This window comes from Typha latifolia, chromosome 7, assembly GCF_019914945.1.
Source record: "Typha latifolia isolate L0001 chromosome 7, TyphaL0001v2, whole genome shotgun sequence".
NCBI classification, from domain to species: domain Eukaryota; kingdom Viridiplantae; phylum Streptophyta; class Magnoliopsida; order Poales; family Typhaceae; genus Typha; species Typha latifolia.
The window spans coordinates 4,365,264-4,393,178 of NC_133092.1; the positions used below are offsets into that span (position 1 = coordinate 4,365,264).

Genomic DNA, 27,915 nt, shown 5'->3' on the forward strand with positions numbered 1-27,915 from the left:
CGAAATAATTAACAGAATAGAGAATATTCTACTAATTTTTTTTAAAAAAAATCTAAAATACCTCTTATTTGACTTTAAAATTTAATTCTCTATTTTTTTTACCTTAAATTAAAAAAATGTATTTAAAATTATTCAAAAGTATTAAGAGTATTTTACATAGATAAATATATTAATTCATCCATGTGACAACCGGCGGTTAAGATGGTTTTGAGCGATGTAAGCAAAATAGAGGGATTGAATGATAAATATTTAATGGCAAATATGATAAAAGTAAAATATAAGGTGGTTTTTGATAAATTTCTTTATTTTAATGAACCGAATCAAGAAGAGTAAATGGACCCAATCAAACACCACCTCATAATTACAAGGAAAAAGGATTCCAAGGCCCACGTTTCCCCACACCCTTACACCCCATTTATTTTACAAAATTTTTTACAGACACTATCACGTGCCCTCTGTCTACCTGAAGCTTCTCCCCCACCCCTCTCTCTCTCTCTCTCTCTCTCTCTCTCTCTCTCTCTCTCTCGCTGTAGTCCGAAACTCCCACTTCCCATTAGGCCATTACCACTTCCCGTTTCCCAGTCCGAGCTCCCCCGTTTCCCCTTCCACATTGCCGACTCAACTGCGTCAAAGTGTACGGGGAGGGAAAAGAAAGACGGCGCTGAGTCTTATGGATGGCAACGAGTTCGGCTTCCTGACCGCTCGACGAGAAAGGTAAAAGTTAAGAGTTAGGGTGAGGGTTGGGGTTGGGGTTGGGGTTTTGCAGTGAGCTCGATGTCGTGGAGATGGAGGACAATGCCGGTGGCAGTGAGGTCGTAGGGCGGCGGAGATGGGTTGCCGGAGCTCGAAGCCGGAGGAGACGCCGCCGGTGGCGTTGTGTAGAGAGAGGGGGGAGCTGATCTGCGCCGCAGCAGACCACCGTTACGCCCTCGCCACCGCCCACGCTGCCTATTTCCGAGCTCTAGGGCGCGTCGGCGACGCGCTCCACCGCTTCGTCCAGGAGGAGCTCACGGCGGCGGCGGCGGCGGTGCAGCAGCCGGACTCTCCCGTGCTCACATTGCCTCCATCGGAGGGGAAGGGGAAGGGGAAGGGAAAGCAGAAGGCCAAGATCGAGGGATCAGAGAGCAATGCCGATTGCATTGATGAGTCGTCTTCGATTTCTCTCTCCAATTCGGAGGATTCCCATCTGCATTTCCATTCTGAGGTAGATGAAGAGGAAATTCGTGAGGAGAATGGTGGATTTAGAAGAAGTGGCACTGGACGTGGAAAAGGAGGAGGGGGTGGAGAAGGCGGAGGAGGTAGAGAAGGAGGAGGAGGAGGAGGAGGAGGAGGAAGAGGAGGAGAAGGAGAAGGAGGAGGGGATTCGTGGTATTATCCTCCTTATCCTTCTTATCCTTCCTATCCTTCTTATGCTTCTTATCCTTCTTTTGGCAATGTCGGAATCCCTAATTACTACTACATGCAGAAGAACACAACGATGCCGACCACGGTATACCAAGAACCCTATGGTGGAATCTCCAAACCAGGTTATATGACATATGGTTACGGGTATGATAATCCAATATATGGGTTTCCCATGGGTTCGAGGAATAATCATGATCAAGATCAGGCCTTCTATCAGAGTCAGGCAATGGCGAGTCCTCAGAAAGAAGTTAAGGATGATTCCCCGCCTCCTCCGCCCCCACCCCCCGAGGGATCAAGTTGGGATTTCTTCAATCTTTTTGATTCGTATGAGCAGATGTTTCCAGGGTATGGTCATGGTGGATATGGAGTGCCTTCAGTGACGAGCAGCCCCAATTCAAGTGAAGTGAGGGAGAGAGAAGGAATCCCTGATTTGGAGGAGGAGACAGAGCAGGAGTCTGTGAAGGAAGCAGTGGAAGAGAAGAAAGTAGTCGAAAGTAGTCCAGAAGGGAAGGATGCTGGAATTGGAATTGGGAGTTCAGAAGCAGCAGCAGAACACCGAGAAGCTGAAATGGATGAAGTTCTTATGTCAGAAGCTGCGAGTCAGAGCACTTTTGAGGCTAGCAAAGCGAGAAGCACTGCAAAGAATAAGAAGAAATCAGATGTGAAAGTTAAACAAGTGAGCTTTGAGGAGGTTAAATCATTGGTTACTGATGATAGTGGCCCAAGCAAAGGGACGACCTTGTTTTCTCATGGTACTAGAGATGTTGAGGAAGTTGTGAAGGAAATAAAAGAACAATTTAACTCAGCAGCCAGTTGCGGTGAAGAGGTTTCAGGAATGCTTGAGGTGGGCAGGATGCGTTATCGTTCGAGGAACAAGATTTTAAGATGTGAGTATTCTCTCTATTTTTTCTTTGGTTGTTAGATTTGTTCAAGGTTTTTTCTTTATTACTTCTATGAATATTGAACATGGACAGAATTCTCTTTTGATTAGTCTTAGGCTTTGGAATTCCAGCTCTATCATAAATCTGCACACTATGAGTTTCTCATAGCTTTGAAAGTCTGTAATTTTAGAATTTTTACACGATATGAAAGTCAAAGGATTATATACACCATATCAAAGTCAAAGATAAGTAGTGGAGTGCTCTGTTCATGTCTCGTCATTTCCTTCTCTTCCTGCATTCATTATTAAGTTTTTCTTATAAAATCCTTGTTGGTTGTGAAAAGCTTGTCAATTCTTTTGGGGCCTTCATCTTTGGAATTTTCTCTAGCCAACCCCATATTGTTGGGGAAAAACTTAGATGGCAATGATGGTGATCTTATGAAGTCATTATGTCACTTCAACACTTAACCAATGGCCCATCACTTCTCATCTGTGCATCGTAAGGCAAACAAGTTAATTATTGTGAAATCCATCTCTAATAGATAGCTAATTTTCCCATCCAATGCTTTGTTCAAGTTGTTGAATTAAATAAGGCACATGCATTGCTGCAGTGATTTTCTCGAGGATTTTTGACAAAATATCTCTGCCTGCATCAACAACATCTCAGTTTTCAGATTTGGAGAAGATCAACGATATTGAGTTTAGCAACCTTTCATCTGTACTGGACAGGTTGTGTGTATGGGAGAAAAAACTCTACAAGGAAGTTAAGGTACATCCCAAGTATATAATCCTTCTACTGATATTGTATAGTATACGCAGTAGCTAGTTAAACATTGAGCGCATAAGCATCTCATCAAATGTTGCTTTCTTTTTTCTTTGCTTCGTTTTCTTTTTCGCCATGCCTCTTGGTTATGTCATGTTGTGAGGTATGATTATGTCCTTGAACTATTGCTCATTTTGAGCCATACATGATACAATAAATCTGTCTCATTAGTTTCTGTCAACAACCCTTGCTAGGATAAGTTTAAAAACTATGCAGTTATGGCTGTTGTTATTAGAACAGTAATTGCATGATGTGTTGATTTAATTTTACATTAAACTTCATTATTTAAGTTGCTTCTTATGTGCTTATTATGTTAGAGGATATGGCTCAACAGCTTGCTGGAAGTTAGGTGAGCTTTAAGGCCTGGATTGCTTAAATAGTCTTTGTTGGATGTGAGGCGTGTGTGTTACCGGCATATGCTTGAGTAATTAATTATTCACATAATATATGTTTTCGTAAAGGAGGTGTATATATAAGATATTTTGAGTCTGATAAGTGCAACATCAAACCATATACGTAGAGCACCTATTTGTGTAGGGAGTGGAAAAATGTGCAAAAGCAGTGTAGGCAGTTTGCTCGAAGGGGCTGTTATCTAATGATCATGGTTTAGTTCTATAAGGTAAAAAAAATGTGGTGCTCATTAGGTTTTGCCATCCCTCTCTATTTCTAGTTTTAATTTGATTTCCTCACATTAATCTTTTCAATTGGTTGATTGGATTTCGAATTTGATCTTTATTTTTGATGATTTAATTGCATTTTGGCTCTTGATCTGCTTTCAAGGAACGAACCTATTCTTCATTGTAGGATTTCACTCATTTCCCTTTTCATTAACTGTTATGGGTTATCCTGTGAATATGCCTATTTTGATACTATTATCTTCTCAGTCAATTGATTATTTAGATGTTATTCATTGGATGTTGAAGTACTTTCTCCGGATGGTCATCTTGAATAATCCAAGTTCACAACAAATAGCTTTCTTCATCCCCTGATTCATGCCACTCCTGGCAGAAAAAAAAAATGCTTGACTGTGTGGGAATGAAGTTGAAAATATCCAAAGTCCTTATCTAATAATTTTCAAATTTCACACTAAATTTCTTTTGTGATTGTGCTAGGAAGAAGAAAAACTGAGGCTCATCTATGATAGGGAGTGGAAGCATCTGAAAGCTTTGGACGATAATGGAGCAGAGGCTTCCAAAATTGATGCTACTCGGGCTTCAATGAGGAATTTGCTCACAAGAATAAGCATTGCTATCCGATCTGTAAATGCTATTTCTAGCAGGATTCACAAAATAAGGGATGATGAGTTGCAGCCACAGCTCATGAAATTAATCCAAGGGTATGGAAAATCAACCTCTCTATCTTAACTGCATCTAGCATCTGAGATTTTGGATCGATCTTCACTTTCATATGCACTAACAAGTACCTCGGAACATCTCGATTAGCTCATAGATCATCGTTCTCAGAAGTTAACTTCTAATTTCTCTTTATTAGTTGAGGGAAATTAAAACTATTGCATTAGTTACTTGGCTAATCTTTTAATTAAATTCTTAAGTTAAAGATTTCACTCTGATGGTTTCCTAAGCAATTTACCTCAGCTGTACCTTTACTAATGGTTGCTCTAAGTTGGTAGTCAGAATTGTCTTCTTTTCCAAGGTAATGAGGAAAAAAATGCTTGAGCTTGTACACCATCGGCATAGAAGATTCCAGTTACTAAGATAAGAATGACGAGTATTTGGTTAACAGTTACTGGAATTCAAACTGTTGTTATATTTGAGGCTGCATTTGGAAAGAGAATTGTTAGAATATAAAAATATAAAAATCACTGTTCTCCAACAGTTTAAGCTTTTATAGTAGTTGGTGAGTTAAAAAGATTAACGTAGTTCCAAACAGCTCACTTTTAGAGGAATAGGCTATGGGCAAACTTGTTATGTTAGGAAGAAAACAAAAAGTTTCTTTTACCCCCTATATCCTAGGATAAATAGTTCTACCAAAAATGCAGAAACTTTTGTCCCCCACTTATCCTTGAGATTTTACCAGTAAAGGAATCGGATGAGGATAAATTATTTGCTGCTATTCCACTTCCAAACACTGCCTGAGAGTAAGCTTCACTTAATCTCTAAGGTTGGAAGGCATATATTCCACTGTGGCGCTTACTGAACCTGTAAATAATAGGAATGAATTTATTAATGAAGCTATAAACAAGAGTAAGTGATTAGCTGAAGTAGACCTCGTCAAAGAGATACAACTAATTGTACATCTTTGCAGAAGCTTATCCACTTGATATCGATGGGGTTGCCTAAACTTGCTTTTTTGCCTAAAAAATGCCATATCTCTTATGCGGCACATCTTGAGATGCAAACATACTAGACAAGCCTACAAGGCCGATAATACAAGGTGCTTGCCTTTGACCCCTAATGACTGGAGGCACTAGCATAGAACCTCAATATATGCAGGCTAGGAAACTTTGATGAGAGAGTCCATCCAGTTTCTGGATTTGCAATGGAGAGTGACTTACTAGCATAGACCCTCAGTATTCTATGAATGTTAGATGATGACAGTAATGATCTTTTAGTACAATGATGATGTTGAAAACTTGAAATGAGTGCATAATCTTTTAATTTTTGTGCTGTTTAAGTGAGACATGAAGCAAATTTGATGCTTAAGTTTCAGCTTTTGTTTAGGGTGGGTTTACAGAATCACAGTCTTTGTATTTATGATGGTTTTTCTCTGAGCTTCCAGGATTTGGTCCAATAAAGTTCAGAAGTACAAATATAATAATAATAAATTAAAGTAATAAGAGTATGCTGACAAATTTGGATTTTATTTTTAATTTGAGTAAATGAAGTTAAGTAGGACCTTCATTCATGTGATATTGGTAGTTTATGGCTAAAGTTTACTGCACTTTAAAAGAATGCATTTTGGGAGATATATACTAATATTCATATATAAAGTGCAAATAAAGCATTTTAGAATCATTTCTGATTGAAGTAAATAATTTTTTTTCCATTAAGAGGTACTGATAGAGGATTCTCAGAAAAGAAATAAATGTCAGCATACACTTCAGATATTCACCTTAAAATTCAAGAGTTTCAAAATAAAATAAATTACTAAATAAAGAGATGGAGAAGTTAAAGTACAAACAGAACTCACTCTTGGATGAAATTACAAAACAGAAATGGATTTCACTCTAAAGGAGTAGGGAAAAAGGGGGTATGCTTGGAAGACTGGAGATGATGAAACCTGTATTTATCTAATGGATATCAATGCAACTGGTCAGTTGGTCATTTAATTATGAGAGACTTCAAGAGGCATTTCTTAGCTGATTGCTAGCAAATTATATTGCAAAAATATAGGTCCTGTTGCTTGTTTTAGAGTCATATCTATGAAGTATGCAGATCATCAATTTAGATAGGGAGAATTTTGATTTTTACTATCTTATTTGGATTCATCACTTTGAGTTTTATGCTTCAAATAGGAATCTTTTCATTAGTTCTCATAGTCTTGATCATTTTCTGTTAAAGGTATTGCTTCCCCTCTGTCACTGGTGTGGCTTAAGTGCTCTATTTTGGGGCATGTTCCACTTCAATTACTTTGGGTGATGGTTCTCTTAATCTCATACTTCTACAAAATGAGAAGGGTAATAATATCCCCATTTTATCTCGTCAGTTCTGAAGCATCTGGTGGTTTATAATAACTATATCTCTAGCCCTACTTATGTGAGGCGAAGAATATGTTTGCAACTTGTTTGGATTTTCAGGAGCCTAGAGGGATGTCTTTCTGTATTTGTATCTTTGCTTCATGGAATTGCATGACATAATACATGGAGAAGATATTTTACTGCATGGCCACATATTGATTTAGCATCATTTCTACGCAGACAAATAAAAATGTGGAAGTTTGTTCTTGACTGCCACCACAAGCAATTCCAGGCTGTTGTTGAAAGCAAAGCGCATGACCTGGTGCCTAAGACAGGAATGCAAAGCACTGCTTCTAAGGTCACGAGGGAATTGGAAATGGAGCTTCTGAACTGGTGTTCCTGTTTCAGTAATTGGATCGGAACCCAAAGGGATTATGTTGAAGCCTTAAATGGATGGTTAGTTAAATGGCTTATTCAGGAAAAGGAAGAAACCACTGATGGGATTGCACCTTTCTCCCCGGGCAGAATGGGAGCCCCTCCGGTGTTTGTAACTGCTAATGATTGGTACCATGCCATCGAGAGGGTATCAGAAATTGGTGTAATTGACGCAATGCAGGCTTTTGCTATAAATGTGCATGGGTTATGGGAGAGGCAAGATGAGGAGCAGAAGCAGAAACTGAAGGCTGACTATATGTCCAAAGATTTTGCAAGAAGGCTCCAGTCTTTGCAGAAAAAAAATGGGATGGATAGACCATTTGATTTAGATAAGACTGTTGTGTCCATTACAAGCAATAATGATCCATTTCATGACCGCTTGAGGGCCTTAGATGCCTTGAAGAAAAGATTGGCCGAAGAGAGGGCCAAACATGAGGAAACCGTTAAACATGTCCAGGAGGCAAGTGTGGGCAATTTGAGTGTGGGTCTGATGCCGATTTTTGAAGCACTGGGTAGTTTCTCCTTCGAGACGCTAAAAGGTTATGAAGGAGTCAGAATTGTAAAGGGGAGCAGAGTAACTTAATCTCCAGGTCACCGCTATTGTCTCATGTTGAAAATTTCGCCACTTATCTGCTTCTCTGTTGCAGTTTGTTATGCTCTGGGGCAATGAATAATACTCCTTCACATTGCCCACCTATGAGCAACAATGCAACAACTTCAAGAAGATCAAGTAGCTGGTCAGAACACATTTACAATGAAATTTTTGGGAGAAGCTTTGGAATTTGAAGACTGTTCCATAAGCTAGAGGATTGCTCAAGTGTTTAGTTCAGTAACTTATTTTAATGCATCATGGTTCATGTTAAATGATTAATTGATAACTAATTAATCTGTAGATTGACTAGAGAGGCCAAGGTCCCTTCTGGCAGTTGCTTGTGCTTTAGAAAGATCTCCTCTCAGAAACTAACTAATAGCAAGAGAATCAGTGAATTTCTCAGAAGGGAGCTCTAGAGATATTTCTTAAGTTACATTTGTTTATACTATTCACAAGAAGAGCAGACTCTGTTAGTCAATTAGTTGGTTAATGGTTTTCAAGTTCCAATCCTGCACATACTGTAGGAAGGGAGTTTTGTGAATGCCTTCAGGCAGCTAATGTAAAATATATTATTCTATCTCTATGTATAATTAATTCTTGTTGTATTAATAATTCATTGCTATGTGGAAGGTTAAGATCGTGTACTTATCTACTACTGACGTGTGTTATATACTAAGCCTCTTCTCTTGTTGCAAATTAGACTCATCAAATTTATATGCGATTGCACTGTGGCTATACCAGCAGACGAGTTTAAACAGGCTTTTCTCTTTGAAAATATTAGAGTTTTTCCTTGGACAGACTCTTGACCAAGTGAAACTTTTGATATTGATGATGTTGATGAACTGGGATTGACACTAATAGTGTGATATTTTCTGTCACTCATTGTAATAGGACTGAAGAGCAGTGACCCATCAGAAAGAGGAGCTCAAGGTTAGCCAGCCAATGGGCAACCTCATCTGATACTCGAGACAGGAAAAAAAAAGAGACATCCGACAAAAAGGCTGCAAATGAATGGACATCCGAGGTGATAACGGAGAGATTACTGCCGGTGACTTAGCTCTTTAGTCTATAGTGGCGGCTGATCAGCTAATTATTCATTAGGTCAAAAGCAAACAATTTTACAAGTATAGTCTGCCCTCCTTTGGGGGTGGTTATATTGGATGAGTACAGATGACCAAACTGGAGCTAGAATAGTACAGAAGGGGAATGTTGTGGAGCGGTTGCCCTTGGACAAGCTCGTATGTAGACATGATCAAAGGGCCCATCCCGCTCGTGCCCGGCCCGGTTTGGACCGGGCTAAGCCTGGCCCAGACCCGGTTTAGGCCCGGCCTGGCCCGAGCCCGAACTATCCATGGGCGGCACGGGCCAACCCTTTGCTCGCTCGATCCGGCCCGAAAGCTTGCCCGTTTGGCCCGCAACTAGGCCCGCCCGTTCTGCTACAGTAGTCCGCCTATCTGCTATAGTAATTTACCATTGCTACAGTAAAAATTTTTGGTATTGTACCGTTTTGCATTATTTTAAGCACACCTTTAAAAAATTTTAATTTATTTTAATTATTTTTTTAAATGGAGGAATATAAATATATTTTTTAAATAAGCTAATAGTTAAAAAAATCTAAAAATAGCTAAAATATAGGTTGGGCCGAGTGATTGGTTGGTCGGGCCGGCCCGGCCCGATCGGCTAGCCTGATCTCTCACGGGCCGATAAGCGATAACGGGCTAGACTATTCTAGCCCGGCTCGAACTCGGCCCGGCTCGGCCCGAGTAATTGGTGGGTCGGGCCATGAACAAATACTTAAGCCCGGTTGGCCCGAAAAGCCCGGCCCGAACTTAGCCCGGCCCACTCGATGATCATGTCTACTCGCATGCATATATTAGAAAACAAGGAATGATAAGTTTATAGAGAGATAAACTGCGTTCCTAACTCGGTGTTAAACGGGAGGGAAGCCAAAATGAGTAATGTTCTCGCCAACGCCTCGTTGATGGCAGCTAAAATGAGTAATGTTCTTGCCAACGCCCTGCAAGGAGTGGAGAACCCCAACGTCCTTAGGTTGCAAGCCTAAAAGACACTTCAAAGAAATGATTTGGTATGCTAGGTAGACGCTTCATGGATGGGAAACATCACGAGAGGGCTTGGTATCATACTCCACAGGCATTCGGATTTGTTTTGTGTAGTTAATGGAATACATCTAGAAAACTGCCCCAATGCCTTAACTGGGGATATACTCGCACTGCTAGAAGGCTTGAAGATGGGTGCTGAAAGGGTTTTTGGAGCAGGAGGATTGATGGATATTCAATGATTCTCTTAGTATGGTTAGAGTTGTGAATAGGTTTGGGTCGTAAACGGGTCAACTCATCTAATATGTTTAATAATTAGGTCGTGTACCACTGACTCATTTTGATCCTTGATCCATTTAAGTATGTGGGGTCAGGTTAACCCACTAACTTGATATATAAAATTAATATCAAACCCTAAGCCTAACCTCACTCACTCACCCACTCTATTTCTCCGAGCAACTGCCTCATCTCATCCTCACTCCCATTCTCTGTCTCTTCCTCACACAGCCGCCTTCCACTCCCACTCTTCCTCACACAACCTCCCTCATCAGATCTCCTCTCTGCCCCTCTCCTTTCCTCTGATGATGAACCCTTTCTCACCATCAAGACTAGCATCCCCTTCACCAAACACAAAATTGAGAGGTGGAATGGAAATTTGAGAGCGAAATATTTAATTTTCTCTATTTTTCTATGATTTTGGCAAGACTAATCCAAAAAAAATCCAGTGGGAAAGGTGAAGATTTGGCTAAAAATAGGTTCTTGGAGGCGACGAAAAGAGGGTGTTGATTGGATGAAAAGATCGGAAGGGGATGGAGAGGAATAGCAAAGCAAGAAAAGGAAGCATGGCAGTTATGAATGACGAGTTGTTAAGGAGGAGGCAAAGAAGCAGCGGGTTGAGAGACTCCCCATGTTTGGATTGGTAGATCTACTTTAAATTCCCTCCTTTCTTGGCAGAGAGGATGATGCTTTGGGATTAAGGAAGGGAAAGATATCGAGATTAGGAGAGGGAGAGGTCGAGCCAGAGCAAGAGGAGGAGAGAGGAGAGGATGATGCTTCATGGAAGGGACGAGGGAGAAGAGAGATCAAAGGAGAGCATCAAAGAGGATGACGATGATGACGTGCCATCAAACACATCTTCTTTCTTGCCTTTGACCCACAATAACCATCATCACTACCACTAACAACATTAGTAGCAATAGCAGTAACAATAGTTACAGCGGAAGAGCTACCCCGCGAAGCTTGCCAAGTCTCTGATGGTGTCAGTTCCTAGGAAAGCTCGTTTAGGTAAAGAAAGGGCCCGAGACTAGGAATACTAGATTCTCTTTGATGAAGTGAAAATTATATTTTTTTTTTCTTCCTTCTTTCCTTTCTTCGGGTGTGGATTTAATTTGAATTGATTCTCTCTTTTTTCTTCTATTGTGTTTAGTGTTTGCAACAATAACGAATAATTGGTTCAAATAGTGGAGTTCTTGGAGGAGGTAGAGGAGGAGGAGGTGGAAGTTAGGGCTCTCAAGCTTGACGAGCGGCTCAGGCTCACCTTGGCTGAAGCTCAAGTCCGGCTTAGCTCAGTCAAAGCTAAGCCGAGCCGAAGCTGCTAAAATTGGCTCAAAATTAATATCAAACCGAGCCTAAGCTAAGCTCACTCAAGCTCAACTCGATAGGCTCGGTATAAAAGAGTTCTTACAAAATTCTATTATCAAATGTCCAAATCCCACATCTGTCCCTAGCCCGTCTCCTTCTTTTTCGGCATCGAATTGACATTTCGGAGGGCGGTGATGCCATAATGTCGGCCGCCTCCTCCTCCTCCTCAAGCTGTTAGCCGCCTCTTCCTTCTTCGCCAAGCTCGAGGGAGATTCCGACAATGAAGGCAGCACCGATCGAACCATGGCAGTGGCGACGAGGATATGAGAGCTCCTTGATCCGCCCGCCGAGATGGATCCGTTCTGGAACCGGCTCGCTGCTGAGGTGACAACGATGATAGAGGAGGAAGGGATGAGGGCGATCGGATTGGCGTTCCGAAGGGCGGTGATGTCGCGGTGCCAGCCGCCTCCTCCTCCTTCTCAAGCTATCGATCGCCTTATCCTCCTTCACCAAGCTGGAAGGAGATTCTGACGACAAAGGCAGCGCCGATGGGGCCACGGCAGTGGTGAGAGGATTTGTTTCAAAATCGGCTCGCTGCCGAGGTGACAACGGCAATAGAGGAGGATGAGGAAGGGATGAGGGCGACCAAATCGGCATTCCGGAGGGCGGTGATGTCGCGGTGCCAGCCACCTCCTCCTCGTCCTCCTCAAGTGGTCGCGGTGCTCAACTTGGGCTCGATCTGGCTCAGTCCAGCTGAGCCGACTTGGCTTGAATGAGATTTGATAATAGGCTCATTTCAAGATCGAGCTCGGCACGAGCTTAGTCTGGCCCGACTCGGGCTCGACTCAAGTTGAGATGAGCCGAGCCTGAGCCGGAGTCGGCTCGTTTACACCCCTAGTGGAAGTAGTAGTGGAGATGCTGCTTTACTAATTACTCTAATCATTACTAATATCCTTGTAATTTATGTTTTGTTTTATAGGTAGATAGAATGGATGCCCTTGCTATAAAGCAAGCATGCAAATTTGCTAAAATTTTAGTGTTAGATGTTGGCGATTGATTTGTGAATTTGAAAGATTGTAATTGTCATAGAATTGTTATAATTAAAAATAAAACTAAAAACAAAAAAATAATAGTTAAATTTATTTGCTTAATACTGATTGTTGTTGGTAGTTGAATCGTTGTATATATGGGTTTGTGTTGAATTGAATTTATGGTTGAATGTTTAAGATTGTAATTTTTGTATTGCATAAGTTTTGAGTTGAAAAGAGATTATTTTATTTGTATAGGTAAACCACTAAATATTGATTATTATTTTTTGCTAAATATTATTGTATTATTCATGTCATCTTATCTTGTCATATTAAACTTACTATAATGCTGGGTTAATGTGTCGTGTCAGCACGATCCGTATTAGATGGGGTTAGACGGGCCTTGTTGTATAGTTCGTTTAATAAACGTGTTGTATTCGTGTCTACCAAATACAATTCATTTAATAATGAGGTCGTATTTGTGTTAGGCAAAATTAACACAACCTGTTTAATAATTGAGTCCTAGTCACTAGAACACTATTGAGTATAACTCATAGGTTCTTCAAATATTATAAAATATATATATAAGATATCATCATAATTAGTCCTAGTGGTAATACGCATACAATATCAAAAGTTTCATAGGAGTTATATATATATACTTGAGGTGGTGTGTTATGAATTGCTAATAATTGGACGGCTTGTGGCCTCTTAACTAATCAAATCTTCTAGCTGTTGGAAAGTTGTGTACTCTTCATTATTTCAACAACCAACATTTTTTAATGCAAGATGGAAACATTTCATAATGATTTCTACTATATCCTTTTCTTCTCCGGTTTCAAGAAGAACATATCAAGCTTCTATAACGATTGGAAATCTAACAACCACATTAATTAGCATTAAAACAAGGAAAGGAGAGACCATCGTTTAATTTTTAAGTATTGGTTTTCGAATGTGGTTGTTAAATTTAATTAGCATTTAATTATGGCCTTTAATTTTGCCTAATTTTTTATTTGATTAAAACATCCAAAGGAATAAACAACACAAATGGTAACTTAAAACTTACTATAGATAATTAACCAAGTCAATGAGGGAAAAGAATGATCAAATAATCCAATTGAAATTAATTTGTTCTTATTCACCCCATATGCCAAAAGAAACATTCACAAATCACAACCAATACAACACCAATAACAATTTGGACCTCAACAAATTCCTGCACCTTAAGCTGCATAGGATCTTCTACTATATGAAAAAAATCTATAAAAAAAAAACGTTACTTACTTGTAACATATTGATCAACTTAGTATATATTTATATTCGCTTTCCAAAAATAACACGAGTAATAATTATTTACATGATTTCTTCTTCGAAGAATCTTGATGAGTTCTCTGAACAATAAACAATTTCTTCAACACCCTCAGCAACACCACCAAGCTCGGACTCTTGGGGCGGCGAGCATGCGTGCTCTTCGACGCCGGCAAATAGCTCGTCGGAGTAGTTTTACTTTGACCTGCAACAATTCCTTTCCTGCGATCAAGATATGCACAAAAGAGCTCTTCATTGAAGTCCTCCCATAGCATGTCCATCCTCTCCTCATCGTCGAGATAACGCTGGCCGCCGCAGTCGCTGATGGCCGGGGAAGCCGATGAGAAGCTTCTCCGGAAGTGATTGGTTGTGTCCTGAGAAGGTAGGAGCCACAAGGAGGGGTATATGGGTTCTTGGGCAGGGATAGGAAAGCTAAACTCTTCCATCAACTCTCTCTTTCTCTCTCTCTCTCTCTCTCTCTCTCTCTCTCTCTCTCTCTCTCTCTCTCTCTCTCTTGTTCTTGTTATTGGTCTTCTTCTCTTCTCTCTCTCTTATAATTGTGTAATGATGAAGAGATGTTGTTATATAGATTTGTTAATATATATATATATATATATCATGGTGGTTGGAGAATCTTGCTCGACGCCGGATTAAGAGGAGATGATTAGGAGTTGAAGAAGATTGGATTGTTGGAAGTCTGGAAGATTTGGGCATGTTTGGTTGGGTGATATGGGTGTCGACTCAAAATTCCACCAAAACCAAGATGAAAGTGGATCGGATCGCTCCTAAGGTGGTTAAGATTAGGCAGTTCGTGGACCAGTTTGGACGATGTGATATAGCTTTCTTTGGGTTGGACTCAACACATTAGTTTTCTTTTTCTTTTTTCTTTTGAAAGAAGTTTGTAGACTTAATATTCATTAAAATTCCAAAATCAGTTAAAACTACAAGGTGGATGAGTCTATTTCTTATAAGTTATAATACCCGTCATTAAACACATGTATTCCACGTGATCGGCTGATCAATGTTATAACACAATATACTTAAGAAAGACCCAACATTTTCCTAAATAATGCAAATAAATAAATAAGCTCAAAGTCCTACAGATTGTAACAAGCCTTAAAATACATATCTATAAAGCTAGTATAAATGCCCTCGTAAGGGCTAAAATTCATCTAACTATATTTTACCATAATAAATAAATATAATAATTATAAAACAAATCTTCACTAGATCCTCCAAGTGGCTCATCTACTAATATAATAATGTTTCTACCAAAATATGGTGAGCATAAACCCCAGCAACTATATAATTCTACAGTCTAAAAATAGAGTAAATAAGGATACAATAATAAGGTAAATATAAATATGCATATCTCCATAGAACATGCCTCTACACCATATCCTCTCACTTTGCGAAAGGGAGAATTAATCTAACTAAAGAGAGGGAGGCAGGGAGGGAGGTGTCGGGTGCTGTCGAGATGCAAAAATCACTCTATTTATGATTGTGCATATGTGCTAGTGAGATGATATTATATAGTACAACAAGCATAATGAAATACACATCATTATCATGTATTATGTGGTATCATACATAATTGTGCTGATGGATATATATAGTATTATGATCAATGTAATTATGTCAAAAAGTAAGTAAAGCTAATGTGAATTACTTGCATTAATAACACTAAATAAATATATGCACATGTATGGTATAGATGTGATGTCTTTACGTTACTTCTAAACTATAGAAATTTCTTACATCGCTTTCTTGATTACAATTACAACTGCACACATGGTAAGAAATCGATCTTAATAAGAAGATAAATAAAACTATGAGCTCATCGTTCTTTACACTAATTAATTAAATAGTCATATTAGCATCCACTATTGGCTTAGGAAGGTCCATCTAAAAAGTCCTTAGATGAAATAAATAGGTAGAGTAGTAAAGTTATAAAATTTATACTTTGCAAACGTTAAAAATTTATCAATATTTTAATGCAAGAAGATATTCAGCCGGACTAATTTTGATATGTTTTAAGAGAATTTTACATATAACACTTTGATTTTTAACGAAATTATAGTTTACACCATATATTTTTACTATTTGTAAATCTAACCATATAATTTAATGAATATGTACAGAAAATACTCTGGCTTAGATTTAAAACTAACACCATGAGAATATTTCCTTAAGTAGAGATATTTTATTCTAAAATAACTAAAATACCCTTATTTCTAAAATACCTATAATATGACTTAGTTGAGGGTATTTTTGTAATTTTTTTGGTATGATTAACTTAACCCAAATGTTTGGTTAGGTTTAACTAAGAGATTTAATAGTATGGTGTCCTCTACACATATTCGCTAAATTATAGAGCTTGATTTATAAATAGTGAAAATATAAGGTTTAAACTATAATTTCATTAAAAGAGGGAGTGTTATATGCAAATTTTTTTATACATTTAGGTAAAGCTTTTAAAACTAAGATGGCTAAGGGTGCAAAACCATAAATTGTATCGTCTTATACTGCAAATAGCCCAAATGTATTTATCCAGTAGATATCCACGAGGACACCGTCTCATAGACGCACATCGCACCAAGGACGTGTTAAGAAAACCGCACCCGCTTCTTGAAGACGACTCCCTCCTGTCGATCCACCACTAGAAAAAAAAAAAAAAAAAAAAAAAAAAAAAAAAAACCCTCTTCTTCTTCTTCTTCTTCTTCGTACTCTCCGCAACCTTGAATCTCCGCGGCTGCCCCATGTGCCGCCACCGGGCAGAGGAGGAGATCTAGCGGCGGGAGTGACGCCGCCTCAGCTATTGACGTGGAATGGACGGCGGATATCTCGTAGTGAGGAGAGTTTTGGGGGTCGTTTAGGTTTTTATGGCGCCGGGGGCGGAGGGGTCCAATGGAGGGAGTAGTTGGGTGGAGTCGTACACCGGCATGTCCGCCGACAATATCAAGGGCCTGGTTCTCGCTCTTTCGTCTAGCTTTTTTATTGGGTCTAGCTTTATTGTTAAGAAGAAGGGATTGAAGAAGGCAGGGGCGTCCGGGGTTAGGGCAGGTGCGAGCTGATCGATCTGCTTTTGTTTTGTTTCCCTTCCTTTCTTTTGGATCTTAGAAAAAAAGTTGCAATTTTGTGCCGATCTGGTTGAGTTTGGTTACTTTAATTAGGAATTCTTACTGAAAGGGGCTTCTTGGTGTGTTGTGTTTTATTTGGGCATGCAGTGATCTAAACTGTTGGATTTCTGTTCTAAATTTTGGTTGTATAGAATTTTTGGTCTAAACCTGTTGCAATGTTGAAATTTTAGCTTGAGGCTGCTTAAAGTTTATTAAGAAAAGTAAGCTGTACCTTTTTATCCAATCTTTTACCATTTTTACTTCAGCGTGGTCTAGCACACTTGGGAGTCCAAATTATGCACATTAAATCTTGATCCATGGTCTAATTGTACTTGATTCAACTTGAAGTTACGACGCAGTAAATCTATAATGTGGTTTGAATTCATTGATTATGGTGTTTAATTGTACAGAATTATTTTCCTTTTCTTCTCTTGGTGGTCTTTTAATTTACTAATCAGGAAAAGATAAAGAAGCTGAATCTGAAAGTTATCCAATGGGTATGGTTGTCTCTGAAGAAGGAAAGTATACGTTTGCTATGTAAGTTCTGAAATAATTTTTGGAAGCCATATGCAGTTCCTTTCATCTCTTGGAGACAACCTAAATTTATTAAACAATATAGCTGTTACAGTGACAGGGATGAGCAGCGTTGGTTATTTGAAGGGATCACCACTTCACTAGTCAATGACCACCTATTTGCCTCAGAACTTTTATCTTTACAAGTCTATATACGTCACAAGTCTATCCGTTATAACAATTAATTTTAATCTTTTTATGAGTATATTTGCGTACACCATTCTTGCTAGGCTGATAAGGAAATTGCTGGTAGCATCAAACCTAATTTGGAGTTGCACAAAATCTGTTTTTCTTTAATTATTGGAACTGTGAGGTTCTCACAAGGATAAATTTTTATTTTGTCACTTTATTTGTTTACACTTTTATCTTTTAAAGTTGATCTTTTCACTGAACAACAGGAGTTGGAGGTTATTCTTACTTGTATGAGCCACTCTGGTGGGCAGGAATGATTACGAGTGAGTGCTTAACTGTTGGTAACAAAATGTTCAATAATTATGTCCGCTTGTACTTCATGATAGTTGTACTGTTCACTTTTTTGTGCATGCTAATTACTATATGCCCACTGGAATTACAAGAACATATAATTTATGATAATGTTGCAGTGATTGTTGGAGAAGTTGCTAATTTCGCCGCATATGCATTTGCTCCTGCTATTTTGGTCACTCCTCTTGGTGCACTTAGTATTATTATCAGGCATGTACCTAATCTGCTGTTAGTTTCAAATTTTCTCAATGTTTATTTTTTGATATATTTATAATATTTGTATAATAGTGCTGCTCTTGCACATATTATTCTGCGGGAGAGGCTACATATATTTGGCATTCTTGGCTGTGTTCTCTGTGTTGTGGGTTCTACCACTATTGTCCTCCATGCTCCACAGGAGCGTGAGATTGAATCAGTGAAGGAAGTGTGGGATCTGGCTACTGAACCAGGTTTTGGCTGTTCTTTTGCCCCTCCCTTCACTTACATCTGTCTATCCTGCCGTACATTCAGTTGTTTTCAATCTATCCAGTTGATTCATAACATGCTAAACCTTTCTTTTCCTGCAGCTTTTCTATTCTATGCAGCAATCGTTCTTGCAGCAGCTTTCACACTTATATTTCGTTTTATCCCACAATATGGACAGACACATATTATGGTGTATATTGGTGTTTGCTCTCTTGTTGGTTCTCTATCGGTATGTAGAACTATTCTTAACCTATCCTTAATCTTTACTTTATATTTGCGATACTAGGTGCAAGTGAATGCGATTACTCCCTGATTTTGTGCAGGTCATGAGTGTGAAAGCTCTTGGAATAGCTTTGAAATTGACATTCTCAGGAATGAATCAGCTGATTTATCCACAAACGTGGGCTTTCACAATTGTCGTAATTGCATGTGTGATTACACAGATGAACTATCTGAACAAGGTAATATGATCTTCATCTTCATCGGAAAAGAATATTGTTATGTGCTCATGAGATGATCTGCTTGTGCATATAGAGTATGATTTGATGTTTCAATGTACCTCTTTCCCTCCTATCTAAGATGCCCCTTTCTTTTTGCAACAAGGTTCTAAAAGAGACCCGTTATCAGTTTTCCCAGTGGTGGCTAATTATGACTTTGGTCAAACTAACCAAGGGTAGCCATATTATTATAGTATCCTTGGAATCATGTATTAGCTTCTTAATCTCTGACAATGAACCTTTCAGCCATGTCGCTTCCGGTAGGTGTAATCATGTGCATCTTAATGGCTCCTTCTCTAAGGTCTTGTTTGCTTTGAGTTTAGGGAACCCCCCTTTGAATTGGTTCAAGAACCAAATATCATTTTTATCTTTTTCATATCTAATCAAATTTACCCTCCAAAAAATTAAGACTAAGAAATGAGGCTAATTAATCGAATTAGAGGCTTAGCCTCAAATCAAACAAGGCTTAATAGTCTAAAGCAAAAAATTTGTCAAAGGGACGCATGGGTATTTCTAGTATTTTAATAAAGAACAAATTATATTTTACCCCTATGTGTACCCTATGTACTTTAAACTTAAGCACTTAAGCTCTTTGTGAGCCCAATCAAATTGCAGCTGTTAAAAGAACTGTTTTACTGGATTAGAGTTTAATATCAGATTTCTAAAAGCAAAGCTTGTTTACTTTGCAACACATGTAAATGAACAAGCCAAACATGATGTCACTGATTTTCTTATTCAATTGATGTGGGGTTTACTTTGAATCTTTTGATAGTGTTCTTGATGTTGAATTTTACTGTGGATATGGCTAAGCAGTTCTTTTTCTGAACTTCCTCAGGCTCTTGACACTTTCAATACAGCAGTTGTATCACCCATATATTACACGATGTTTACGTCACTGACCATTTTGGCTAGTGTGATCATGTTTAAGGTAATGCTTCTGTACGACTTATTCAAATTTCTGCTTTACCCTGCACTTGTTGCTTGAATAAACTGCATCAATGGTAAATTGCACACCTATATTGCTAATGAGGTTGAATGGAAGTAAAGCTTTATGACTAGTCATTCTTATGTTGATCTAAACTTGGGGATCTTCTAATGATAACTAGAAGTTAGTAGATGACTATTTGGTAAAAGTAAGCACTTAATGTTGAGTTTCACCCAGAGATACACCCTTATTGTCTACTAGGAAAATCCTCTTTTTCCTACTCTTTGGCTTTTATGATCAGGTCCATCTGCTGCATTCTCTGACAATTGATATGGGTGTCCAATGTCGTGATGTGACAGCAACTTTTAAAATATGCCCATGTGAGGAAAAAGTACATCTAGATTAAGTATTATATAGTCTGTTCTGCTGTTATGTGAATGGCCTGATGAGAAAAAAAATACATACATATACATTTTAGACACTTACATATGTAAAATTCTGGCATTCTTTAGGTAAGCACTGTTTAAATTGATATTGTAAGTTCTGTCATTCTTTTTTAATGTATATCAACATGTATATAAATTTGTGTGCTACTTTGGAAGTGCTTTGACTCTTTTCCTCGTATTAGTAGGTGGTTCTGTTGGTTTCATGAAGTGGACAGTTCTTTCTATATTTTTAGCGCTGTTTAAGCCCAGGTGACCATACAAAAAAGAAAAAAAAAGCTAATATTACATTTATAGTTCTATTTGATGGAGATTATGTTTGACAATTCTGCATTACTTCATATTTGCTCAAAATCTTGATGCTGTCTTCTCTGGTTTTTTTTGTGGTACTAGTAGGAAACTAGAAAGAGATCTTTAATAGAAGACCACAGCTACATAGATACATATTGGCTTCTACTAAGGTAACCAGGATTTAATAAGAAAGCCATTCTGCAGAAAAATTAGGCCCTTCACTTAAATAAGATACTAATATCCCTCTGTTTTCTTATTTTAAAACTGAGTAGGCCTGTTGGAACTTGTGTTTGTCACAAAATGGGATTACCATGTTTATTTTCGTACAACCTGATTAAGTGATTTGGTATATGCAGATAAGTGTGTAAGGGTGTGCTCTAATTAATATAGTTATTAGATTGTTAAGTAGATGGTATCATTTGGTGGGATGATTAGGTCTTCCTCCATGTCTCATCATGGCAGACGGACTTTCCAACAGTTGGGCTAAAACTATACATATATTTCTGGTCACTGTAACCTGAACTGTTGGAAGTCTCATGCATTGTGATGCCTTCTATTAGAATGTTAAAATTGACTACCCATCTGCAGGATTGGGATCGTCAAAATCCAACGCAAATTGTCACCGAGATGTGTGGTTTTGTTACAATTCTTGCTGGGACCTTTCTTCTTCACAAGACCAAGGACATGGCTGATGGTATGTTCTGCGTGACTCTTTGGTGATTTTCATATTGAAATCTTAGGAGTCACTGCCAAATCTATTTCTCCACAGGGCTTGCACCATCTCTGTCAATGCGACTCCCTAAGCACGCTGATGAGGACGGCTATTCCACTGAAGGCATTCCTCTCAGATCTCAGGAATCATCTCGGTAGCGATGGTCCACTGTTTTTGAATTGCACAAGTAGATGTATTAGGGTTTACCTCTGCCATCATTGTCTATGTACTCAGGAAATCCTACATTCTTTTTTTGGATACAAAATTGTAGAGCCTTTTTTTGGGTTTCCTCAGTTATGTTCATCCCCCCCTTGTATTTGAGACATTGATAAAGACATAGGGATCACATTGGTTATACATTTGACTGTAATTTAGCCTCAGTTGCCAAGAGATTCCCTTTCTCATCTTGTAGATTGGAAATTAGTTAACAGGCACTGTCACTTAAGTAAAAGGTTGCTGAAGAGATGTAAATTTTTAAGACATAGGGAACAACAAATTTTTGATACAGCATAACCAATTAGAAAGATGATTTCTAAAATCCCTGGCGTAATGACTGGTACTTCAGAAAGGCTGCTGATGACTAGAGTCTTCCATTAAACTGTGAGTATGATGAACTCTAATAACCAATAGCCATTATTTCTTAGTGTTTTTGACAGACGTAGAAACTTAATGGTGTCCAATTAAACGGGTGCTGTTGGGATACAAACCCGGTTTGTAAACTGATCTGAGCACTATTCTATTGGTAATTTATTATAATCTTACTTTTAAACATATAAAAAAAAGAAATTAGTCATCAATAACGATCAAGTGTTCAACGTAGTTTCGTTACAGAGTAAAACATTCCCTGGAAGTGTTCCTAAACAATTGTCCTAAAGAAGAAAAAGAAAATACCGAAAGCAAAATGAGAAAAAGTAAGAGTAGGAAAAAATTTCTAAAATTAATAGAAAAAACAAATAGCCGACTACATGCAACCTAGAAGCAATTCCATATTCCAAACTCAAAGCCGAAGTATTTGAAAGCCCATGACGAGCTTTTTAAATAACTTTCCCTCCTCTTAATTACCAACCAAAGCATCTCACTTTCTCTCGTTCATATATCCACCCCTGCCGCCCCTTCTTCTCCTCCAAAACAACAACCAATGGCGGAAGACGACAAAGACACATACAAAATCCTCATCGAACGCGACACCACCGCCGACGACGACGCCGCCACCGACGAGCCCAACATCATCTACCTCCTTAACCTCATCCTCAGCGGCACCGCCCGCCTCAATATCCTCCTCCCCACCGCTACCATCCTCGCCTTCACCATCTTCGCGCCACTCCTCACCGACGACGGGGAATGCGACAAGCTCAGTCGCATCCTCACCGCCGCCTTTATCGCCCTATGCGCCGCCTCCTGCGTCTTCTTCACCTTCACCGACAGCTTCCGCGCCGCCTCCGGCCGGCTCTACTACGGCGTGGCCACAATGCGCGGGATCTGGACGTTCAACGGACGGCGGAAGGGGCCGGCAGACTCGGCGGCGTTCAGGTTGAGGTGGTCGGATGTCTTCCACACGCTGTTGTCGTTGGTGGCGTTTGTGACGTTTGCTGGGTCCCACCATGACGTGGTCGCGTGTTACTACCCGGGGTTGCCGAGGAAGGTGTCGAACACTGTGCCGTTGGTGGTCGGATTCGTGGTGAGCGTTCTGTTTGTGGTGTTCCCCTCGAGGAGGAGGGGGATTGGGTATCCGTTCTTGTTAAGGAGTGACGCTGTGTACTTGAGGAGGTGACTAGAATTATCGGTGGGAATGGGATTCAAGGTGTTCATTAAAGATAACCTACAAAATTGCAGTTTGTATTCATTTTACTCGTAAATTAGCCTAAGAGGCCGTTCATATGCTATACGTAAATTGCTCTTTGGCTTGGCGAGTTAGATCAGATAATAATGCACTTCTCTTGTATGTAAAATTTATGACCAAAAAATAGCAATAAGAAGTTAATTCCATTTCCCATCTTATAAAATACTAGAGCATTTTAAGGGATACCTTTCCAAAATGGTTTTCGTACTTATAAAAGGATACTAAAGGGTAGTACAACTCAAGGGAACTCGAGGGTGATCAAAGATCATTAATTTGGGAGTCTTGCAAGTCCTCAAAGGAGCTTTATTTTCTACAAGTGTGAGGAGTTCAGTTATCTATGCTTGGCTATCATAATTCATCGAGAAAAAAATTTCTAATCAAGAGAGAGATTTAAATCAAAAGCTGTCGGTTATGCGGTAGGAGAGATTGAAAATTTTATTAATTCATCGAGATTGTTGAAAGTCTTGAAAAGATCCGTCAAACGTCCACCTTGATCACATCTCAAATATGATTGAACCCAAATTCAATACTGTTGTCTTTATCTCATCCTTAAAATATAGACAGACAAGAGAAGAAATATCCAGATCAAGGCGAAGATAAAGGGCCTGCCAATCCACTTCCACTGAAGAAGGATTCGGTAAGAGATTTGTTTGTAGTGCTGATAAAATATACATCCAATCTCTTTAGAGTCTGAAGAGAAAAATATCATCAGGACTAAGCTTGCACCTTCCAATAGCATAATTATGAAAAAGAATTATGTTAATGCCGACGTGATTGCTGCCTCCAGAGGATCTCCTTCTCCAATAAAATTTTATTAATCTTGGATTTGAGAAAATTCGTCTCGAATGGATCCTCGCGAGACCGACGACATGATTCCTCTTTGTTGCCAAACTTATGAATATAATCTTTTAATTTTTGTTCCACGAACTTGACGGAATAATTAAACGTCTACACAACACCAACATTTGATTTTGGAAGGGATAAATCTTAGCTTGAGTAGAAAGAATACGACAGGTTTGGGAAAATAAACTGCATGGTTCCACCAGGCTCCAATAAGAAGAAATAAAACTTTATCTATAATACAATCATAATGTAAGATGTTAATCGTAATAAACCACTATCCGTCAGCATCAACAATTCATTTATTTTGGTTAGCAACTTTGGCGTCTACCACAGAAATTCACGTTAGATAGATAAGTATCGTTTTCTTCTTTGAAAACTTGAACCCATTCGGGTGTGTGCATTGAAAACTTATAATATAACTAATCCTTTCACGTTAAGTATTTGAAAGCAAAGTCTATGCATCATTAGGTCCTTAGTGAGGGCTATATGTTCCTCTCGGAGATTTTCTCACATCTCTTCCACCAAGATCATGAGATTGACTACCACTATGTGATGCTTCACCTTGTCCTCTATCTATCCTAATAGTTTTTGCTTTTCTTTTTAAACATAATTTTTATAGTTTATAATATTATATTTATCGTCCAAATCTCTCGACTGTTTCTTAATTATCTTTATGATTAATTTTAGTTGAAATACGAAATTTTCAGACTTTAAATATATTTGCTGGTGGCCAAAATGCCAAGGACGTTTCTTGGAAACAAAATGTGAATTTAATGCTTTCGTCACCACCACTTCATGGAGACTTTAGAGTAGAAGAGTTCTTGACCGAACAAAAGCTATCCTAAACTATTTCTTTTGTACTGAGCGTAGTTACATGTGGTGACCAATATATATATATATATATATATATATATATATATATAGATTTTTCAATATCTTCATAATAATATATCTTATAATTAAAATAGATAATAGATTATAAAGCTATGATACTCTAAATTTCTTTTATATTAATCACTTTATTCTTTATATTTTTATTCATAGCTTCTGTATAAAATCATTAAACTTCATAAAATGCTAAAGTTTTCAGTATTTTTATTTTAATAAAAATGTTGATCTTACTTAGACGATACAATATTAGACTAACCTAAAAGCTTATCAGTATTTTACTGAAAGTTACAGTAAAATAAATTTATTTAATATTAAATTTTAATCTAGTATATTTTGATAAATAATCAAAAAGTAAACTTTAGAATGCCAACTTATCATAGAATAAGGACAAAACGCGCCAATTTTAATGTCGTCGTGTAATCTATATCTTCCTAACATCTGGTAGGATGAACAAACGAGAACAAAGCATCTACAGCAACTTCAAAGGTTAGCCATAAATTTAGAAGAACAGGGAGCTGCATAGTTACTTGCAAATGCAAATGGCTCCGATCACAGACCTACTGGTTCTTGGTTCATCTCCTCTGTTCTTTCTCTTCCTCCTCCCCCTCTCACTACTCCTACTACTAGTTCTGAGCACCAAAAGAGCATTCTTCTGCACCAAAGCCAACCTCCCTCCTTCTCCTCCCAAGCTTCCCTTCATAGGCAACCTCCACCAAATTGGCCCTCTCCCTCATCGCTCCCTCCGCGCCATCTCTTCCAAGCACGGCGATCTCGTGCTTCTCCGCCTCGGTCAAATCCCGACTCTCCTCGTCTCCTCTGCCGACATGGCTCGCGAGATCATGAGAACCCAAGACGCCATCTTCGCGAGCCGACCTGCCTTAAAGGCCGCACAGATCCTTCTCTACGACTGCATGTCCTTGTCCTTCTCACCGTACGGTGATCGCTGGAAGAATCTTAGAAAGCTTTCCACTGCTCACCTCCTCAGTGCCAAGAGAGTGCTGTCTTACAAGCTCGCAAGGGAGGAGGAGGTGGCCTCTATGATACGAAGAGTAGGCGAAGCTTCGCGGTTGTCCGATCCGATCGACGTGAGGGAAGAGCTGTTCGCCCTCGCAAACGATGTGGTATGCAGGGCGGTGGCTGGGAAATGCTTCAGAGAGGAAGGGAGGAGGCATTTGTTTCGGATGCTTATTGAGGAGAATGTCAGCTTGTTTGGGGAGTTTTATGTGGAAGACTACTTCCCTTCGCTGTGGTGGCTTGATGGTTTATTTGGGTCGTCGAGCTCAAGGGCTAAGAGGAACGTTAAGAAATGGGATAATTTGCTCGACCAAATGATCAAGGAGCATGAAGATCATGGGAGTAGGGATGGTGGGGAGGAGGACTTTGTGGGTGTGTTGCTCTCCCTGCGCAAGGATCCGGAGTTGGAGTTTGAGTTGACCGAAGAGCATGTGAAGGGACTCCTAGTGGTAAGTGAGCTGAGAACTCTCATTAATACCAACAAATCCACTGAACTAACTAGGATCTGATGCATTAATTCTGCAGGATATGTTTGCTGCCGGAACAGACACAACATACGTAGCCTTAGAATGGGCCATGGCGGAGCTCGTCTGCAGCCCCGAAGCGATGAAGAAGCTACAAGCCGAGGTGAGAGCGGCGACTGCTAGCCAAGATGGCATGGTTAGTGCATCTGAACTGAACTCGATGAGCTACTTAAAGGCAGTGGTGAAGGAGACACTAAGGCTGCACCCTCCTGCTCCTCTACTGATTCCAAGGGAATCAATTCGAGATTGCATCGACCTCAAAGGCTACCACGTTGCTGAGGGAACAAGAGTCATCATCAATGCTTGGGCTATTGGCAGAGACCCCAGGTACTGGGATGCACCGGATGAGTTCTGTCCAGAGAGGTTTTACAATAGCGAGGTGGACTTCAAGGGTTGTGACTTCCAGCTGATTCCATTTGGAGCAGGGAGAAGGATTTGTCCTGGAATGCAATTTGCTGTGTCAACTATTGAGCTTGCACTGGCGAATCTAGTGCGTGGATTTGATTGGGAGTTGCCTCGTGGATTAGAAAGAACGGGATTAGATATGAGCGAGGCTCCTGGGTTTATAATTTGTAGGAAGAAAAGACTCCAGCTTATAGCCAAAACATGTGGCAATTTGTAGAAATAGATTTCCCAAGTTTGAGCGGTGATGCTCTTTACCTCTATAATTCTGTTCTTTATATTCTTGAATAATTTGTAAGATAATTAATTGAAATCAAACTCGGGAATGTTCCGCATATCATATCATCGCATCACATCCTCACGAACATATATTTGTGATGTATGGTTAATGCCAAATGAGTGGAGTATGATACCGGAAGCAGTTTACAATATCTACAAACAAATCCAATAGGATTAACATTATATTACGGTAAACTAAATATTAGCAATACTAATATCAATACCAAATGAGAAATCTACTATCAAGATGGTAAATATAAAGGTCTTCAAATAAGCTAATCACCAATAAATATTTCAAATATATACAAATCACAAAGAAAAAAGAGAGAGATAAGATTTATGTGGTTCGGTGATATGTCTACATCTACGGGCACAAAATTTCAGTCCACTAATTTAATACAAATAGCGATGCGAATACAAACTGTTTTCCTTTCTAATCTCTCCAAAATATAATAGAGGAGTGCTATCTCATAGAGCCATCTTTTTTGCTAAAATTTTCTCACATTTTCTCCTGCACACAAACTCTAATATATAATTAAGTATTTATAGGGATGATTTGGAAGAGAAAAAAAAAAATTGGGGAATGTTCGAACGAGTTAATGGCGTTCAAATGCCGGTGCACCGTTATTCCGGACAATGTTAATTCTGGATCTACCACTATAACTGTTTTCTTTTTTATTTTGTTTTTCTTCTTCTATCAAAAGAGTAGTGGACCACTAGATTTGTGACTATGATTTGTTGAGACAAAAGTCTGGAAACTTATGATGTCCTAATAAAATGTGTGACTAATTAAGAGACACCTTATTTGACAAATCAATCTAAGAACATTGTTACATATATTTGCTGGTGATGATTACTTATCTTCTCTA

General features: G+C 39.0%; 4 protein-coding genes across 4 annotated transcripts; all 4 read left to right on the plus strand.

The window, feature by feature from the left end:
* Positions 1-497: 497 nt before the first annotated feature.
* On the plus strand, positions 498-8,423 carry LOC140792945 (uncharacterized). Its single transcript, XM_073144208.1, has 4 exons — positions 498-2,291; positions 2,896-3,053; positions 4,220-4,443; positions 6,985-8,423. Exons 1-4 carry the CDS (start codon positions 830-832, stop codon positions 7,760-7,762), a joined length of 2,622 nt encoding a protein of 873 aa, XP_073000309.1. The 5' UTR covers positions 498-829; the 3' UTR covers positions 7,763-8,423.
* Positions 8,424-16,319: 7,896 nt separating this feature from the next.
* Positions 16,320-21,657, plus strand: LOC140792516 (probable magnesium transporter NIPA4). The gene is made up of 9 exons (XM_073143569.1): positions 16,320-16,808; positions 17,836-17,892; positions 18,040-18,130; positions 18,209-18,369; positions 18,487-18,614; positions 18,709-18,846; positions 19,718-19,810; positions 21,130-21,235; positions 21,311-21,657. Exons 1-9 carry the CDS (start codon positions 16,628-16,630, stop codon positions 21,409-21,411), a joined length of 1,056 nt encoding a protein of 351 aa, XP_072999670.1. The 5' UTR covers positions 16,320-16,627; the 3' UTR covers positions 21,412-21,657.
* Positions 21,658-22,391: 734 nt separating this feature from the next.
* On the plus strand, positions 22,392-23,118 carry LOC140792181 (protein DMP2-like). Its single transcript, XM_073143021.1, has one exon. It carries the CDS (start codon positions 22,392-22,394, stop codon positions 23,022-23,024), a length of 633 nt encoding a protein of 210 aa, XP_072999122.1. The 3' UTR covers positions 23,025-23,118.
* Positions 23,119-25,277: 2,159 nt separating this feature from the next.
* Positions 25,278-27,085, plus strand: LOC140791751 (cytochrome P450 71A1-like). Its single transcript, XM_073142399.1, has 2 exons — positions 25,278-26,290; positions 26,367-27,085. Exons 1-2 carry the CDS (start codon positions 25,361-25,363, stop codon positions 26,985-26,987), a joined length of 1,551 nt encoding a protein of 516 aa, XP_072998500.1. The 5' UTR covers positions 25,278-25,360; the 3' UTR covers positions 26,988-27,085.
* Positions 27,086-27,915: the final 830 nt, after the last annotated feature.